The sequence below is a fragment of the Lycorma delicatula genome, chromosome 7 (assembly GCF_047948215.1).
Source record: "Lycorma delicatula isolate Av1 chromosome 7, ASM4794821v1, whole genome shotgun sequence".
Classification (NCBI taxonomy): domain Eukaryota; kingdom Metazoa; phylum Arthropoda; class Insecta; order Hemiptera; family Fulgoridae; genus Lycorma; species Lycorma delicatula.
This window is the reverse complement of record NC_134461.1, coordinates 89,956,733-89,977,099: the sequence shown is the minus strand read 5'-3', so window position 1 is coordinate 89,977,099 and position 20,367 is coordinate 89,956,733. Positions and strand designations below refer to the sequence as shown.

At 32.1% G+C, this 20,367-nt stretch overlaps 1 protein-coding gene across 1 annotated transcript in view; it reads left to right on the top strand.

The window, feature by feature from the left end:
- The window catches only part of LOC142327998 (uncharacterized), a 38,942-nt gene that overhangs the window by 18,024 nt on the left and 551 nt on the right, over positions 1 to 20,367 (top strand). Inside the window, exons 2-3 of the mRNA XM_075371429.1 lie at positions 1,576 to 1,656; positions 4,765 to 4,825. Of these exons, the coding sequence (XP_075227544.1) occupies positions 1,576 to 1,656; positions 4,765 to 4,825 (142 nt within the window). The remainder of the gene's footprint in view (positions 1 to 1,575; positions 1,657 to 4,764; positions 4,826 to 20,367) is intronic.

Genomic DNA, 20,367 nt, shown 5'->3' with positions numbered 1-20,367 from the left:
TTTCTGCAGAGTTTTTACTTCCTGCACAGCTACTTTATCTATGTAGACAGGACAGTTTTCTGGATCTGCATGAATGCTGTCCTTTGTAATTGATACATGTAGAAGGCTCTTTACGTGGCTCTCCTTCATGTACTTCATCACCGCACACGCGTATTTGTGGTCTCTCGCATCTGAGAGCGGTGTGGCCAAAGCGTTGGCACTTGAACCATCTCATAGGTTGTGGGACAAATGCCCGCACATCCGAACGGTGAATTCCTACTCGAACTTTCTCCGGCAGAGTTGGTCTGCTAAAAGTGAGGACATGAGAGGCAGAAGATAGAACCTCGCCGTTTCTTCTCATGTTCAACCTGCGGCACTCTATTACTCCTTCTGGTGTCAGTTCTTCAACTATTTCCTACTCCGTACAATTTAGAAGATCCCAACAGACCACGAGTGTGTCGTGCGGATCGACACGTACAACGAAATCTCCAATATTCTTGAGCGCTAGGATATTCTGTAACTGAGCATCATTCGTAGTCTGCACATTAAGTCCATTAAAGGTTTTCCTGATTTCCTTAACTGGGCCTCCAGCACATTTAGTTATTTCTCGAGCAATGAGAAAAGGGCTCACCCTCGAGAAATTTCCATCTTCCTTTGTGATAACCAAACTCTTTAGTTTCGGTACGTTGCTCTTGTAAAAAGCTCTTTGCAAGCTCTTAGCCTCAATTTCTAGTCGCCGTGACTCTGAACTGTTTCTCCGTTTCCCCACAGGTGAAACGACTGATTCTAAACGAGGGTGCTTACGTGAACTCTCTGCCACGTTTGGTGATTGTTCAATTTGCATATTTCTTGATCCCTTTTGTAGTAAGGCTAGTCGCCGGGGTAGACTCCTACTCCAACCCTGGAGGTCTGGTCCGATACTCCGTTGGAACCGGCATATGTTTTGGCAGAGAGCGGATGCGTAGTCTCTGCACTGACTCCAGGCTTCCTAAACATCGAGGTTTTCAAGGTTCCCATGCGCCGACATACACGGGCACCTTACTACATGCTCACCATCGCGGAGGGCATGTGGATAGCGGAAGGGTCTCCGTTATACCTCATTTCGACCCTGGCCGCCACATCACCAGCTCCAAAGGTGGTATGAATCCATTGCCATAATTAATTAAATTTTCGTATCTGCAGGTGGCAGCAAAATCTAGTCCTTAAATACGGCTTATAGATGTAATTAGCCCGAAAAAATTTCATCTCCGAGGAAAACACTCGGAGCCCCGTTAGCCAGCTGTATGTATTGTACGTATGTACAGCTGTTGCCGCCCTGGACGTGGAACGTAGGTGTGTGTTCCGGACATGGGGATTATCTATCTCATGGCATTGTTATTATTATTATTATTATTATTATTATTATTATTATTATTATTATTATTATTATTATTATTATTATTATTATTATTATTATTATTATTATTATTATTATTATTATTATTATTATTATTATTATTATTATTATTATTATTATTATTATTATTATTATTATTATTATTATTATTATTATTATTATTTTACTTATCTAACTTAATGATTATATGTATATTTTAGAATAAACTTTTCACAGTAGCAGTATTTATACGAACTGTACCTGGACAAGTGAGAATAATTTACTGTGTAACAAACATTAATGTAAGTTTCTTTTATGTTATTTATAATATATAAAATAATATTGTATTATGTGGCAGTATTTTTTTTAATAGTTACTACATATTTTACATTATTTTAAGGCAAAAAATAGTCTTTATTTGTTATAATAGTATTGAAGTAAAATAATGCAATTTTTTTTTATGATTAATTCACCACATTAAGTTGAAACTTGTGAGTGGGAAGATGGAGTGGAAATTTTGTAGCGCATGAAAATATAATGCCTGAATAGGATTTGAACCCAGGACCTTCTGAATGAAAAACTGAGACTCTGTAATTCTTGCATGAGGTTGCCATTTAAACAACTGCAAGATGATATTTCTGTTGTTGTTTATATTTGGATTGAAATAGATAAGATAAAATTTAGATAGTGGGAAAATCATTTATGAGGCTGCGGTAAAATATCTTTACCGCAGTCCTTTGACATGCGGCTTTAACAAATGTAATTTCATATAATGAAATTCCTTAGCAACAGTGATTTTTATGTATTGCTAAACAGTTATTTAGGAGTTGCTGTTATGTAAATTTGCAGATTCCTTAGCAGTAACAAGTTGACTTAATGTATCATTTTTAGATTCAACTTAACAATGAGAAAGTCCTTTCAATTATGCATGTAGTGGTAGTCATCAGAAAGCAAAACTAAACTATATAATTAAAAAAACTATAGGATGAAAACTAAACTCTATTTTGTTCCTGGTATTCCTTTAAGAAAGAGAAATAAATTAAGAAATCTTTTATAATGCAACCTTATGCAAACTTGAAGGCAGGGAAGCCTGATTAATCATATTTCTATCTCTCACAAGCAAAGATCACTTTAAAAACATCTCAAAAGGACATGAGAAAACAACATTCTTGTTGGTTCAAGCAAGCTCAGATACCTTTGTTAAATTTAGTAAAAATTGTACTTCACCATTCAGATTGAAAGATTTGAGTACAGAGGTGTTCCAGTGAAAGGTTTCTGAGTGCTATTTGCAAATTTAACAATCTTTTGAGGGTGGGGGGGGCTTTAACAAATGCAATTTCATGTAATGAAATTTCTTAGTGACAGTAATTTTTATGTATTACTGAACAGTACTGTAGGAGTTCCTATTATCATGTAAATCTACAGATTCTTTTGTTGTTATAGATAGCTATTTTCATAGTAATGTATATTAATCCCATTAAATACAGGGATTAACCTACTTACAATTCTATTTTTTTTTTTTTTTTAATTTTATAATTAGGTATTTAACATTTCAAAACTTATTCTACAGGATACAAAAAAGAATATTAAAAGCCACTTAATATTGTCTTGAAGTAATGGATCACAAACAAAATGAAAGAGCACCTCTTACAAGTCTTTCCCTACAAATATACAATGTGAGCACCTTTCATCATGCGACTCAAATCCAATGGATAGGAAAATTCATTCCATAATTTAACCAGCATTTTGGGAATAATGGAAACTATAGCTGCTTCAATCCTGAGACTCAAATTGGGTAGATCACTAGGTAGAGGAGGCATGTATACAATATCCTGTATAAAATCCCAAAAAACAACCATGTGGGATCAGATTGGGTGATCTAATAGGCCGCTGAAAACAAGCACTGTCATCGGGTCCATCCTGACTAATCCAGCAGTTGGTAAAGTATCATTCAATTGATCCCATACAGACTTATCCCATACAGAGATAGCGTGGACGCATGCTATCTTGTTGCCAAATAAAATTATCTGGTTTGTCTTGTAATTGACAAAAGAGCCATGTATGTAGTACATCCAAATAAGTAAATCTTGTTATCGTTGTTTCAGAAAAAAAGAACAAAGGAAAAGAAAATAGGTAAACTTATCGATGGAATATCGCACAGAAAACGTTTAATTTTGGGGATCCCTCTTTGTAAAAGAGTTCAAAGGAATTTTCTGACCCCCAGGTAGGGCATTATGTTTGTTAACTTTTCAACTAAGATGAAATGTTGACTCAATCACCAAACTCAATACCATCAAGAAATCTTCATGCTGCAACTTTTCGGTAAGCTTTAAAGCTTGTATCAGCTATAACAGCTGTTACAAGGAAAGACTTTCATCATATACAACACTTTCTTCAGACATCCTTAATCATCTTGCAATCTTCCTTTTACACTGATATCTGGTTGTTCATACTGATTAATGCTATTGATGATTATTATTGCCACTTGGAGAATCACAATTGAAACTTTCTATGAAACATACGTTGAACTGTAACTACAGATTTACATTTAACAAACTGCAAAAACCACAAGCTCTCTGTTCAGGAGATGTCATCTTTGTTACTGTCAAGCCAGAAGTTATGAAATCAAACTATGGTCATCTGCACAACTAAAATTGATCTTTTTCCTCTATGATTCTAACCTTAAATCAACACAGTACACCTCACGCAAAACATATTATAACAGATTAAAATACCAGTTGTACAGTCTGTATTATAAGTAGTACATTTTACAGTAAAATATTAAGAAAAAATATATTTTGGAGCAGCACCTTCACTAATTTTAGCTACAAGCCACCATTGATTGATAGTGTAATTAAAACAATACAAATTCATATGTATTGTTTTGGGTACTGAATAATCTGTAATTCTTAATAAAAAATTATGAATAATTAGTTTCCAATTATATGAATTAAGTAATGAAAAATACACAACATAGAGGCAAGCAAATTATATTAATCTTTTAAAAATCTTGATACGTCAAATTTTTTATTTATACTGTGTAATTTATATTACCAATAGTGAAATGTTAAAACAAAACTGTTGCACAAACTTTAAATTTTATTCCTTGAATAATTAATATTACGAAAAATGTTCCATCAACATGAATATGTTGTTCTATTCCATTTCATGTTAGCCAGGTTCAGCTATTTCAAAGAAATTAACATTTAATTTTTAATGAAATTACGCTTAGGAAAAAATACGCTTGAAGAACAGACTCTGTTGAATCCAGCTCCAGTGTATTTTGTATTATATATATTTTTTAAAATTTTTATAAACTTTATATTTTACTTAAAATATTGTTTTAACTTTTCCCCATGTAATATGTATTTTCATTTTTACTGCTACTTGTCATCCTTTTTATTTTTTAGGGCTCAAAACTTAGAAATGGAGTACGATTGGATACAGTCGAAGACAAAAATCTTCTTCTTGGTTTGTAATTGTGTATCATTAGTTTTATTTTATTTTGAGTACTGTCAACTGTTACAGTCACATAATTCACTGAATTTTGACTCTTGTTTACAGTTGCCTCAAGGAAAGCCACATCATCATTATTTAATTGAATTATAATTTTATAAATCAGTGGGAGTAGTAGCATCTGATGATCTTTTTTTTATTTTTGATGATGTGTTCAAAAAATAGCTAGCCCTTTATTTCAAAAGATTATATATGCTTATCTAGGTTTTGAGAAAACCGAATTTAACAATTTTTTTAATACATTTTAACTGAGGTACTGTATAAATAGTCCCCCGTTCGGATTTCCGGGTTGGGACTACTAAGGAAGGGGTCACCAGAAAACTAAAAAATAACATTCTACAAGTCGGAGCGTGGATTGTTAGAAGCTTGAAAAAGGTTGGTAGGCTAGAAAATTTAAAAAGGGAAATGGGTAGGATGAAGGTGGATATAGTAGGAATTAGTGAGGTTCGGTGGGAAGAGGAAGGCGACTTTTGGACAGGTAATTTTAGAGTAATTAACTCAGCGTCAAATAATGGGCAGGCAGGAGCAGGTTTCGTGATGAACAAGAAGATAGGGAGGAGAGTGGAGTATTTCAAGACGCATAGCGATAGAATCATTGTAATAAGGACAAAATCAAAACCTAAACCGACAACGATTGTTAACGTCTATATGCCTACAAGCGCCCATGATGATGATGATGAGGTAGAGTGTGTATATGAAGAGATTGATGAAGCAATTAAACACGTAAAAGGAGATGAAAATTTAATAATAGTTGGAGATTGGAATGCAAGCATTGGAAAAGGCAAGGAAGGAAACATAGTGGGTGAATACAGGCTGGGCAAAAGGATTGAAAGAGGGGACCAACTTATAGAGTTTTGCACGAAGTATAATTTAGTAATTGCCAACACCCAATATAAAAATCATAATAGAAGAATATACACCTGGAAAAATCCAGGCGATACTGCAAGGTATCAGATAGATTATATCATGGTTAAGCAAAGATTTAGAAATCAACTCGTTGACTGCAAAACTTACCCTGGAGCAGACATTGATAGCGACCATAATTTGGTGATAATGAAATGTAGATTGGGGTTTAAAAACCTGAAGAAAAGGTGTCAGATGAATCGGTGGAATTTAGAGAAGCTTGAGGGAGAGGAGGTAAAGAAGATTTTTGAGAAGGACATCGCAAGAGGTCTGAGTAAAAAAGATAAGGTAGTAAATGTAGAAGAAGAATGGGAGAATGTTAAAAAGGAAATTCTTAAATCAGCAGAAGCAAACTTAGGCGGAATAAAGAGAACTGGTAGAAAACTTTGGGTTTCAGACGATATATTGCAGCTGATGGATGAACGTAGAAAATATAAGAATGCTAGTGATGAAGAAAGCAGAAGGAACTATCAGCAATTAAGAAATGCTATAAACAGGAAGTGCAAACTGGCAAAAGAAGAGTGGATTAAAGAAAAGTGTTCAGAAGTGGAAAGAGAAATGAACATTGGTAAAATAGATGGAGCATACAGGAAGGTTAAGGAAAATTTTGGGGTACATAAATTACAATCTAATAATGTGTTAAACAAAGATGGTACACCAATATATAATACGAAAGGTAAAGCTGATAGATAGGTGGAATATATTGAAGAGTTATACGGAGGAAATGAATTAGAAGATGGTGTTATAGAGCAAGAAGAGGAAGTTGAGGAGGATGAAATGGGAGAAACAATACTGAGATCTGAATTTAAGAGAGAATTAAAAGATTTAAATGGCAGAAAGGCTCCTGGAATAGATGGAATACCTGTAGAATTACTGCGCAGTGCAGGTGAGGAAGCAATTGATAGATTATACAAACTGATGTGTAATATTTATGAAAAAGGGGAATTTCCGTCAGACTTCAAAAAAAGTGTTATAGTAATGATACCAAAGAAAGCAGGGGCAGATAAATGTGAAGAATACAGAACAATTAGTTTAACTAGTAATGCATCAAAAATCTTAACTAGAATTCTATACAGAAGAATTGAGAGGAGAGTGGAGGAAGTGTTAGGAGAAGACAAATTTGGTTTCAGGAAAAGTATAGGGACAAGGGAAGCAATTTTAGGCCTCAGATTAATAGTAGAAGGAAGATTAAAGAAAAACAAACCAACATACTTGGCGTTTATAGACCTAGAAAAGGCATTCGATAATGTAGACAAGAATAAAATGTTCAGCATTTTAAAAAAATTAGGGTTCAAATACAGAGATAGAAGAACAATTGCTAACATGTACAGGAACCAAACAGCAACAGTAACAATTGAAGAACATAAGAAAGAAGCCATAATAAGAAAGGGAGTCCGACAAGGATGTTCCCTATCTCCGTTACTTTTTAATCTTTACATGGAACTAGCAGTTAATGGTGTTAAAGAACAATTTAGATTCGGAGTAACAGTACAAGGTGAAAAGATAAAGATGCTACGATTTGCTGATGATATAGTGATTCTAGCCGAGAGTAAAAAGGATTTAGAAGAAACAATGAACGGCATTGATGAAGTCCTACGCAAGAACTATCGCATGAAAATAAACAAGAATAAAACAAAAGTAATGAAATGTAGTAGAAATAACAAAGATGGACCACTGAATGTGAAAATAGGAGGGGAAAAGATTATGGAGGTAGAAGAATTTTGTTATTTGGGAGGTAGAATTACTAAAGATGGACGAAGCAGGAGCGATATAAAATGCCGAATAGCACAAGCTAAACGAGCCTTCAGTAAGAAATATAATTTGTTTACATCAAAAATTAATTTAAATGTCAGGAAAAGATTTTTGAAAGTGTATGTTTTGAGTGTCGCTTTATATGGAAGTGAAACTTGGACAATCGGAGTATCTGAGAAGAAAAGATTAGAAGCTTTTGAAATGTGGTGCTATAGGAGAATGTTAAAAATCAGATGGGTGGATAAAGTGACAAATGAAGAGGTGTTGTGGAAAATCAATGAAGAAGCATTTGGAAAATATAGTTAAAAGAAGAGACAGACTTATAGGCCACATACTAAGGCATCCTGGAATAGTCGCTTTAATATTGGAAGGACAGGTAGAAGGGAAAAATTCTGTAGGCAGGCCACGTTTGGAATATGTAAAACAAATTGTTAGGGATGTAGGATGTAGAGGGTATACTGAAATGAAACGACTAGCACTAGATAGGGAATCTTGGAGAGCTGCATCAAACCAGTCAAATGACTGAAGACAAAAAAAAAACTGTATAAATTATTGATTTTTATAAAGTTTTAAAGATTATATCTTGTTTTAAAGATTTTTGAGAACCTTTGATTTCTGGTTTTTGTTTTCATTCAATTAAGTGTTTGAAATACTTAACAAAATTCAAAATATGTAATTATTAATTTTATAATTAGGTTATGTATTTAAGGTTCGAGCCCTTAAAGACAGTTGCTTTTATATGGATTTATATGAATGCTAGATTGTGGATACTGGTGTTCCTTGGTGGTTGGGTTTCAATTAACCACATGTCTCAGGATGGTCGGCCTGAGCCTGTTCAAGACTACACATGTATCAATATATTTACAATTACACGCCAGACTGCTCACAGATGCTTTGACATCTCTGCAAAGTACTGTTGACATCATGTCACTGTGCTAATACTCTGTAACCTGGTATATATGTTCTTCAATGTCATGAAAGTACAGTATCTTCTTAAATCTTGAATCTAATCTTATAGTTTGAATAGTTTTAAAAACAAAATAATATTTTAATCAATCTGTTACTGCTGTACATTCTAACTTTATTAAAAGAAATGACAACTGATTGTTTAGTTAGAATTAACAGCATTAGTACAAATAAAATTATTATAGTTTTTACAAAAATAGTTAATAGAAATATTAAGTTATTACAGTATATTAATTTATTCTTATAAAATAACTTATTTTTGTACTATTGAGTTACTTGTTTTAGATTTATAAAGTTATGTGTAGATTTATAGAATACTTAAACAGTTATCCATATACAATAAAATTTTTATCAACAATAATATATGATGCGTTGCTAATAATAATGCTCCAATAATAGTTTGTGTCATTTATAATATGTGAACAGTATAATTTTTTAAACATCTGCTCTGCTAGAGCTCTTTAGATGTAATAGTTCATTTTTAATCAGAACAAGTATGAGTTTCAATTACAATCACAATAGCTTTATTAGCTTTGGTCACATGAAGTAAGTTATATTTCTTAGCAATTGTTATTGGAATTTCCAAAAGTAATTCGCTTCTTGGATTCTTTTTCTACAAATAAGAATAAGGGTGAAGTATTCTAGTTCAAAATCGATTTTTATTGAATTGCAGTTGGGGTAAAGCAGACCTTAAATGAACGTTCGTTCCATTCTATAAACTTAAAGTTTGTATTAAAAGTCAAGTCATTCTTGATGAACAAATCTGAAACTTTTTAAACCAAATATATCATTAAATGACATAATGTGAATTAATGGCAGTATTGTTATTCAAATATTATGTTCTTTGTATAACTGGTGGCTATTCATTGTGGAAGTAAATAGTTTATACTAATAGTTTATAACATAATAATACTACAACTATTTCTTTTCTTTCCTTTTGTAACTTGTACTGATTTTTGATTGACAGAAAATGTCTTACGAAAAAATATTTTACACACTATTTTCTTTTGGTAAGAAGTATGTATAAGAATTTTTTCAATATGTGCTTATATGTCATTTTCTCTGGTAATAGCTTCAGTTCAAAGATATTTACTAATAAAATCATTTTTTTTTTCATGAGATCCTGATGACCCAAAATCTTTATTAAATGATTTTGTTTCATCTTCATTTCACTGTTCTTTTCTTTTACTGTTTAGCCTCTGGAACCACCGTTAGGTATTATTTCAGAGGATGAATGACGATGATATGTATGAATGTAAATGAAGTGAGTCTTGTACAGTCTCAAGTCGACCACTCCTGAGATGTGTGGTTAATTGAAACCTAACCACCAAAGAACACTAGTATCCACGATCTGGTATTCAGATCCGTATAAAAATTACTACCTTTACTAAGACTTGAACTGCAGAACTCTCGTCGAAATCAGCTGATTTACAATGACGAGTTCACCACTAGACCAACTTGGTGGGTTACATTCTACTATTCAGAACATTTTAACTTACATTATGAACAATCAACACACTATTGAATATTTTATGAAGAAAAATAACCAGTGTAAAAATGTAGTTTTATTTCTGGTCCATAAAGTTTCTTTTCCTTTCTTTTTTCTTTCTATCTTTAACCAGATCATCAGTCACTTTTTCAGTGATTTCATCATTTTCTGCACCATCTAGTGCTGGAATCCAGCTTCAGTTGTTTTGCTCAAACTCTTATTCATTTTTTAATCTTTTATTTTGTTTCTTTATTAAAATATGTGTTACTGTAAGGTGATGATTGCTGAAATCTCAGGGTTATATCATTATTTAGCTTTTGCCTTAGATAGTGAATAATATGTTGATCTGTATTTATAACATTTTGATGTTTACCCAATTATTACTTGAATTATTTTTAATTAGAGAAAGAGATAACTTATCAAATGTGAAAGTGAAAAGTCTTTCTCTTTCTCTATCGTGGTAAGTTGAGCAGACTCACAGTATCATTGTCGCTCATGACATAGTGATTACAAATTGAAGGATCAGCAAGTTCTACAACAAAAGAATAACATTACCTCACAAGTTATAATAGACTTAAAATTAATGTGAGGTTGTCACAAACATTAGAGAATAAATAAAATAAACTCTGAGCCAAAAAATAGATCTAAAGCTTAAAATGAAAGCTAAGTATTCTACATTAAAAATTTAATATGAAGAAAATTTTCTTTCAAAATAATTATAGTTTTTAATTAATATTGGTTCTTGATGGGTTTTATGAAATAATTATGATTTTAAAGCATGTGAATGCTAAACTGATAATGGGTAATAATCTACAAAGAATGTTCTTGGATTTTCTAATTATTGTGTCATTGAGGGCATTTTAGATGCAAGTTATCATCTAAAAATTTTTTTCTGGAGCAGCACCCCTTACTAATTTTAGCTACGAGCCACCACTGTCCACGGTCAATATGTTACAGAAGAGAAAATGTACTTGTACGTAAAAACACTTTGTCTTACGCCTCATAACGTTATTGCAATATCAGACCGAGGAATTTTGGTTTAGATTTCATAAAATTACAATTTGGGATTAAAAAATCGACGTCAAGCGAAAACAATTAATGTAAGCAAAGAATGGAAGTGTATTTGGGAATCGTTAAAAAATCAGGGAATTTAAAAAAGAGAATTCGCTGAATTTACTTGTTACGAAATCATTTTACCATAGTTAAGAAATATATTCGATAGTAATAAACGAAAGAGGCGAATTCATAATCGCCAACCAATCCCTGATCGAATTTGAACAGCATCTTCTCTGCAGTTAATAGAATACGAAACAAGATTCGGTGGCGTTGTCACAGATTTGTTACAATTTTTTTTTAGCTTTGACAATCTTTGTTTAGTATAAACTAACTGTTATTAGGTCCCGCATATCAAATAATTTAGTGACAGAATAATAACAAACCGATTTTTTAATTTCGGATCATCTAATTGTTCATTTTTTTAATTGTCGTCTTATCCTGTGATTATTAATTTTATTTTAATAATGAATTCTCAGTACATTATAAAGAAAATAACGTCTTTATCGTTTGCTCCCGATAACCGCGAAGACTACTGAACAAATTACACGAAATTTTAACTGCAGCTTTCTTATAACACCAGAAATATTTATCACAGTTCAAACTTCACCAATCTTACTGCTGCACAAATCATAAATATAAAAATATATAAAATAGTAACGTAGACTTTGTTTTACTAAATTTAATATTGTTGTCTTTATTGATAAATATTGTCTTTACCGACTGTCATTTTGTGTATTTTCATCTATAATGATTTACTAAATTTAATGTCATTTTCAAAAAAAGATCAGTTTATATTATTGCCGTAATATACGTAAAAAAAAATTAGTCTGATATAGATTTAAAAGGAATGATGACGACTGTTTACATAAGTAACAGAGTTTTGCTGGTTTGAGATATTAAATATCGATATCATCATCTTCAGAAATTTATTGTGTTTTACTAAATTTAATGTCATTTTCTAATCCGGCGACAATCCGGGAAAACTCATGCGAGCGAAATATTATTCTGTAGAATTTATATACTGAACTAGTAGTTCGCGTGGGAGTGTCGTCAGTTAAAACGGTAACAGATAATTTAATTGTTTGTGTACTATCCTTATTTATTTGATAGTACTATGTGTTTTTGACTTCACTTTAAGGGTAGTAACTAATCTTTTTTTGATTTAATTAAAGTTTTTTAAATTAAATTAAATTCAAAAAAATATTTTATGGAACAATATTTTTATTCAAAATTATAGCTGTTTTCCACTGCAGATTTTTGAATATACATGTTTCTAGTTTATAATTAACTTACCGTAATTATTTTTCATATTTAAAATTGCATACCATTAGACTGTGTAGCATGAATAGTTTTGTATTCATGCTTATAGAATGCTGCAGGAGCCGCGTAGTGAAAGCTTCTTTCATTAGAGCGTCAAAATAATAATTCAGTACTTCAATTAAGCGCATTCAATAACCACATTTTTATCTTCCACTGGGACAGTTTTTATTGGTATATTTCATTAATACTATAATAGTGTTTAAATTCTCTTCTGTTCGCATTATTAAATATAATTAATGATCTACTACAATCAGAGATAAAGATATAATGATGAGGCGTAAAAAATGATAAAAAAATAGCAAAAGTTAGATTTATTTAAAAATTAATATTATACTTTCCATCTTTATAATAAAAAAAAAACGCCTTTGATTTACAATTAGATTTCTGATGAGAGTTTCCGTAAATCAATTTATTACTTTATAAAAAAAAACAAGAAATTTAATAGAATTTACCAAATTAAACAGGAAGATGAATATTACAATAAATATTTTATGTTTGACCTAAATCACGGTTTACTTATTTATTTTCAAAATGTTTTACAATCATGAGTGATTCGCTAAATAATTTTCAGTGAAAAATCACTTAACGGTACAAAAATTGCCTGTTTTTATCTATCAGTAGATTCATTTTCAATAATGCAATTATAATTAATTAAAATAAAACTTTTAAGTAAAATAAATAACTTCGGAAACTTAACTTCTATTATCTATATTGTGATATTATTTTATATGAATAAGAAATAACATGATTAGAAAATGTGATAAAAAAATAAAATGATTTACTTGTGAATAAATATTTACGCATAAAATTTAATTATGTGATAACATGTAAAATATATAAAAGGAGGAAAGGGAATTAATTTGGGAACTGATTCTAGAGCTTGAAATAAGGAAAAAGCTCACACAAACGTATGCCCGAAAACACTTCGTTATCGAGTTAAGGCCAGTGAAAAATTTCTCCTAGATTTCAGTTCGCCGGTGAAATGAGGTCATACTTAAATATTTAAAGCATTATATAAAAGGTAAACTTGATGATTTCTTATGTTTTTTGAACTGAAAAATCGAATAAAATAGATTCCTGAATAATACCTCCCATTGTTTTTATAATATCCAGCGTAAAACAAAAATTCGGTGTCAAAAAATAGTTTTTTTTACAAATTCAAAATATTTTTCTGGTAAATTTTGTTTTTAAGGTTCGAAGTACAATAAATTTGTTAAATGATTAATTAGTGCGTAAATTTTATAATCAAAACTTGTATAAAATCTAATTCTGACAAAATCAACTTTTTTATAAAAACAAAACTTTACAGAAATGTTACGAATTTCTAAAAATTAAAAATAGCTGTTTTTTATAAAATAAATTTAGATATTTGAAAAGTTAGGTTGGCAACACTGACTGTATACTTCTAAATTAATTTGAATACTACTCATTGTTAACATAAAATTGTGGTTACGTGTTAATAATAAACGTTAAGTGGTTTAGTTGTTTTTGACATAAACTTGATTGTGTTTAATTATTTTTAAGAATCAAGTTATGTTGTGTTTTTGAGTTTCTTGTACTGTACCTACATTTTTTCAATTGGATCTTAATTTAAAAAATTGAAATTCCGTTTTGAATTCTTTATTTTGAGATATACCGCGTTTCTTCACTCATGCAGAACATGCTGATATAATTTTTGTGTACAACTTTTGCGATAGAAGTACTCTGCTGCGGTGAAAGAATACCGATGTAGGTATCCTGGACGAATAATTATAAACCGTAAAGTGTTTTTAATAATAACCGTAAAGAAAAACGAAAAAAATCAATAGCCGTAAAGAATTTTTTATTATCTTCGTGAGAATTGTCACATCCTTGCACTCATGTTTCATTCGACCGTCAACCGGTACTTGGTGATGAAAAGGAAAAAATTCTTCAGGCGATACAGGTTAGTCTTACAACGAGCAAGCCAAGAATTTCTACACGAGTCAACATTTCACAAAGTGCAGTATGGTGGACAATACACGCTTACGGACTGCTTTCTTATAACGTTCAGAAAGCTCAATACCTCCAGCTTGGTGACTAAGCCAGACGACTGCAATTTTGTCAGTGGGTTAACGTAATTATCACTTAATTCCGTTCATTCTATTTCCAGACGAAGCTACTTTTACCCTAAGTAAACAACATACGGAATTCACATCGGTGGTCTGAAGAAAACCCATACGCTGTTGTTGAATCTACGAGAGTAAGTCAATTATTATCCGCAATGTAGTTATTATACATTTTATTGCAATACAAATAGGAAACTTACATGTACATCATTTTTCAACATAGTCCCCTTGCATTTCAACGCACTTGGTCCATCGTTGCACAAGCTTCCTGATACCCTCATAAAAAAAGGTTTTCGGTTGAGCTGAGAGCCAGGAATGCACCGCTTCTTTCATTGTTTTGTCCGAGGTAAATCTTAACGCCTCTTTGAGTGGCGTTACTGACTACCAAACAAGTGGTAGTCAGAAAGGGCAAGATCAGGACTACGGAGAATGAGCCAGTACTTCAAAGTTGAGTTTCTGGAGCGTTTCAGCACTGTGAGCAGCAGTATGTAAACGAGCATTGTCGTGCAACAACACATCTTTCGACAGTAGTCCTCGGCGTTTGCTTCGAATTGCAGGCTTCAGCTTGGCAGTAAGCATCTCACTGTAACGCACACTGTTTATTTTCGTGCCCCTTTCCCCATAATGTTCCAGTATTGGGCCTTGTGAGTCCCAAAAAACCGTAATCATCAGTTTTTCTCCGGACGGTTGGATCTTGAACTTTCTTTTGCTGGACGAATTTGGATGTTTCCATTCCATACACTGCCGTTTACTCTCCGGCTCGTAATGATGGATCCATGTTTCGTCACCAGTGATGATTCTGTCTAAGAATCGTTCGTTACCATAGCGATCCAAATGTTTTTGGCAGATGTTCAAGCGCGTTTGTTTATGCAACTGTGTGAGTTGTTTTGGGATCCATCTTGCACAGGCTTTATGAAACCCAAGTCTGTTATGGATGATTTCGTATGCAGAACCGTGATTAATTTGCAGACGATGCGCCACTTCATCAATAGTTACTCGTCTGTCTAAGAAAACCATGTCATGTGCACGCTCAATGTTTTCCTCATTGGTGGCGGTAAATGGTATTCCGGCTCCTTCGTCGTGCGTAACACTTGTGCGACCGTTTTTGAATTTTTCAATCCATTCGTAGACACTCCGTTGCGGTAACACACTGTTCCCGTACTGTACCGAAAAAGTCTTCGATGAATATCGGCCCCTGATACACCTTCCAACCACAAAAAACGGATCACTCATTGTTGCTCTTCTTTGGTGCAAACAGAAAGCGGAGCAGCCATGGTTAATGGAAGGGCAGCGATAATGGAACTAACCTAGCAGCATAAAACCTGCACAGACATAACAAAAATTAAACCACGAATGCGTTATATACGTAACACGACAGTACTACCAACATTAGTAAAAATATAACTAAATTGCGGATAATAATTGACTTACCCTCGTAATTCCCAGTTACGATTTTCGGTGAACGTTTGGATGATCGACAAAAATGTGATCCTTTTCGTACTATAACAATGTATTACTTTCTTTTTCCTGTTTAGCCTCCGGTAACTACCGTTTAGATAATTCTTCAGAGGATGAATGAGGATGATATGTATGAGTGTAAATGAAGTGTAGTCTTGTACATTCTGAGTTCGACCATTCCTGAGATGTGTGGTTAATTGAAACCCAACCATCAAAGAACACCGGTATCCACGATCTAGTATTCAAACAATGTATTACTGGTAGAAATTATCTTGAATTTTTAACAAAGGATTTCTCATTAGCGAAACGAATTTAAATTTACAATCAACTTAATGGAGCACCAACACATTTCACGAATGAAGTAAAACAATTCTTAGATAAAAAATTTACTGGTAAATTAATCGGACGTAGACTAGGTGGCTGGTATACGGGCCACCTACATCATCGGACCTTACTCCCTTAAATTACTATTCATGGGGATGGATGAAATACGAGGTTTAAAAGCAAAAAGTAGACACACTTAATAGACTGATCGTTCGCATCCTCAATGCTTCTGCATCAAGGAACGCGCTAAGATATCAGGTTGACGACAGGTAATGTAAAGAAAAGAATTGAAAAGTACATCGATGTCAATGGTGGAATTTTCGAATATTTATTGTAAATTAATACAATATAAACCACAATGTGTAATTTCTTAAAGGAAATTGAAGGTATTTTAATTTTTCAAAGGTCTAAATTTATTGTACTACAATAAAACAGCTTTGAAATCAAAACTGTTTTTAATTTTTACAAACTTATAATACCCATATTTTTCTGTTAATTTTTGTTTCTAATAATAAAATTAATTTTTTTTTTGTTTTTCACAGACTTTATTAAATCAATTTTCTCAAAATTAAATTTTAAAAAGTTTTGATAATAAAATTTACGCATTTTATTAGTCATTTAACAAACTTATCGTACTTCAAACCTAAAAAAAACTGATTTTAGTCTCAGTTTTCTGTTTTACGTTGGATATCATGAAAACTACGAAAGATACAGTTCTGGGATATATTTTATCAATTTTTCAAGTCAAAAAACTAAGAAACCATCAAGTTTACCCTTTATATAACGCCGTAAAAATTTGAGTGTTATGTCATTTCACCGAGGAAATCCAAGCGAAATCTTTCGCTAGCCGCTAACGAAGCGTTTTTCGACATTTGATTTTATGAACCGTAAACCTTTTCTTTATTTCAAGCTTTAGAATCAGTTCTCAAATTATTTGCCTTTCCTCCTGAATCACTCTGTATGTATAAAACGCGCATCTCATAATTAAAAACAAAAAAATACTCTATAACAGACCATCAATAATAAAATTGTCCAACCCGACAAATAATTGACCTCTGTTTGTCTAACTTGAAATTCTCTTCAGAATTTTTTCATTACAAATAATAAAATAGAAATGGAAATGCACGCAAAATAAATGCATTTTTTACAATAATACATTAAACATTTCATAAATTTTGAAGTTTACTTTCTATGTACAAAATCTAAAGACGGGTCCTCCCTACAAGCTGCCTCTACTTGCCTACTTTGCACCCTCCTTTAAGCTGGTATGCGTGACATGTGCAACAAAAGTAATGCGTAAATGCTATTAAAAAATAATTTTCGTAAATAACTACGCCACGTCAAAGAAACTCATAACATTATATATTATAATAAATAAATAACTCATTTCATATATTTTGTGTTACGTTATTGTTACAGTTTAATACAGTTGAAAAAAAAACAAAACATTACTTTCAAGAAAGAAATAAATTACTTCATATAAATCTTGAACAAAATATTAGGCATAAATAATTTTATTTGTAACAACAAATTACCAGAATATATTTCCTTACTATAATAGTGACGTCATAATTAGATACGGTGCAAGTCAGTGTAAATTAATTGATACGCCTTTTGGAGTACACTACTTTGGGTGCTGATTTGAGAAGAAGTCGCTGAGTGATGTTAAGAACAGTGAAAGGGATTCCTTAGCGTACTTCGGACCCGCCTTCAGATATTTCATACGCTATAACATACATTTCATTACTATTAAATTGAATACACGCTAAACATTTTAGCAACAACTTCTCCAAAAGCATCCCTCCACCTAGGTTGATTTTTTTTTGTAGCACAATTAAAAAAAAAAACAAGGTTTATTACGTCCAGTAATAATTATTTAGTTTATTAATTCTCTATTTTTAGAACAGATATTTTTCAAAGAAGTGGCTAACTTACTCTTAGCTACTTATAACTATCTGCAGGGGTTCAATAGTCTGCAGGGGCAGGCTATCAACAATAAATTATACAATTTATTATTTCAAATGAATTATAATAATACGAGGGGCGAGTCAACACTATTCAATATTTTCTCCTTAACACATCTTCAAGGTTGTCATTCTGCCTTAAGCGCATGTGTTCTTAGATTTGGTACGACTGCGGTTACGTGTGCGAAATTTGATATCGATCGCGTCATTTGCCTTCCGGCCATTACATTGTAAAGATGTCCGCTCCGCTAACTGTTTGCAAAGTAGAAACAAAGAGCAATGATTCGATTTCTCTGGTCGGAGGATGTAAAAGGGGCTGAAATTCACGGTAAACTTTTATCATAATACGAGGACAGTGCTTTATCACGTAAAAGAGTTTATTCGTGGATCACGAAAAGTTAAAAAGTAGTTGGACGAATGTGACGCACGAAGAGAAAAAATAAACACAAACAAGATTAAATATTAAATTAATAGGTAAAGTAAGATAAAGGATGGCCTTGCACAAATAAATATAAAATAAATCCAAGTGAAGAGATACATATTAATATTTTTTTATTAAATATTTAATTCTTAAACACGTCATGTTAGTTTTAAATAATAATTATACTATATTTTAAATATTATATTATACTATAATTATAAATTATTATTATACTACATTGTAATATATTATACTATACAGAGAAAAAATGAAAATACATGTAGTTATATATATATATAAGTATGTAATTGAACTAAGTAAAAATATTAAACAAATGACAACTCTAAAATTACTAATAAGTAACAAAGTTAGATCATAATACTCAAACACATAACCACTTTCTCTCACACTGTCTCTCTCATTTCTGGTCAAATCAGAGATACTATGTTGCCATGGGACTCTTCATACAGAAACGTTTGCCAAGAGCAAATAGTTCTCTACCGATTGCTGTTAGGATATATGAGAACTACTCACGGGTATCTGATATCAGGAGAAAATGCCCACTATGCGTACGATGCGACTGTTGCTTGACTGTGCGCCACATCCTTGCGGATTGCATGTGTTATGCAGCCTTACGTCACAAATTTAAACTACCGAGTAATTTTCGCCGTATCCTTGGCAATGATAAGAAAGTTTTAGATCAGGTGTTGTATTTCTACGGAATATAAATATGTTTCGTAAAATTTAATATTTGCCAACTGATATCGATAAGTAATTTTTAAAGCAATTCTTGTGTTGGTGTTGTATATTTTATTCTGCAGCGTACGTTTTTAGGTAGATCTAATAAGAAAGCTACCTGTTGTAATGGATACCATGATTTCGACTTCCAGAAAATTTCGACATATATTTGCGTTTCACATTCCTCAGACCCCAAAACCACCGTCAGCCCAAAAGTTTTTATATATATATGTATATATATATATATTTCACTTATTGTGGACACAATACTGCCGTAATTTTGCGCTAATCACTTTCAAATTGATACATAAAATATAACGACCCAAAATCTCGGTCGAGTTCGTTAGTGGGCAAAATCGGACCATGGTGGTGGAAATGGGGGCTTTTCCGAAAAAAATGTTATAACTTTCTTATTAAGTAAAATATAGAACTCGTTTAAAGTTACTACTATTCTTTGGATAAGGGCCTAAAACTTATCAAAGTAAAGTTTTTTTATATCACCAACCATTGGCTCAGGGGGTGGAAAAAATGTGGTTTCGAAGACAAAAAAAAATCAAAACTCCCTTAATAGGCGCAGTATCGAATCGGTTTAAAGTGGCCATTAGTCCTCTAAACATTACATAAAATCTTTGTCTGAAATAATTTTTGATATGACCAACCCTTACGGCAAGAGATGACCAAAATGTTGCTGGAATTGTAAGAAGATGAAGCTTATCGTATGCTAAACATGTGAAACTTTTTTCGCGTGCAACCATAGTCGTATTGAGTAAATTTGAAGGTTTTCTTAACTTTAAAGTGAAAATCTTTTTTTATCTCCTACTTAGCACCGGTGAAATCTATCTCCGCTTTCTGGCTTGCCAAAAAGTATTTGTTTATTATTCTATTGAAATCATTAGATTAACTCTTGGAATTTTATCTCAAATTTGTCAGTTCTTTTTGACAATCATTATGAAAATGTCCAGTGGACATTTTTGGTCCACTGGAAAATGTGTTTTTAATTAATTTGTTATTTATGAATG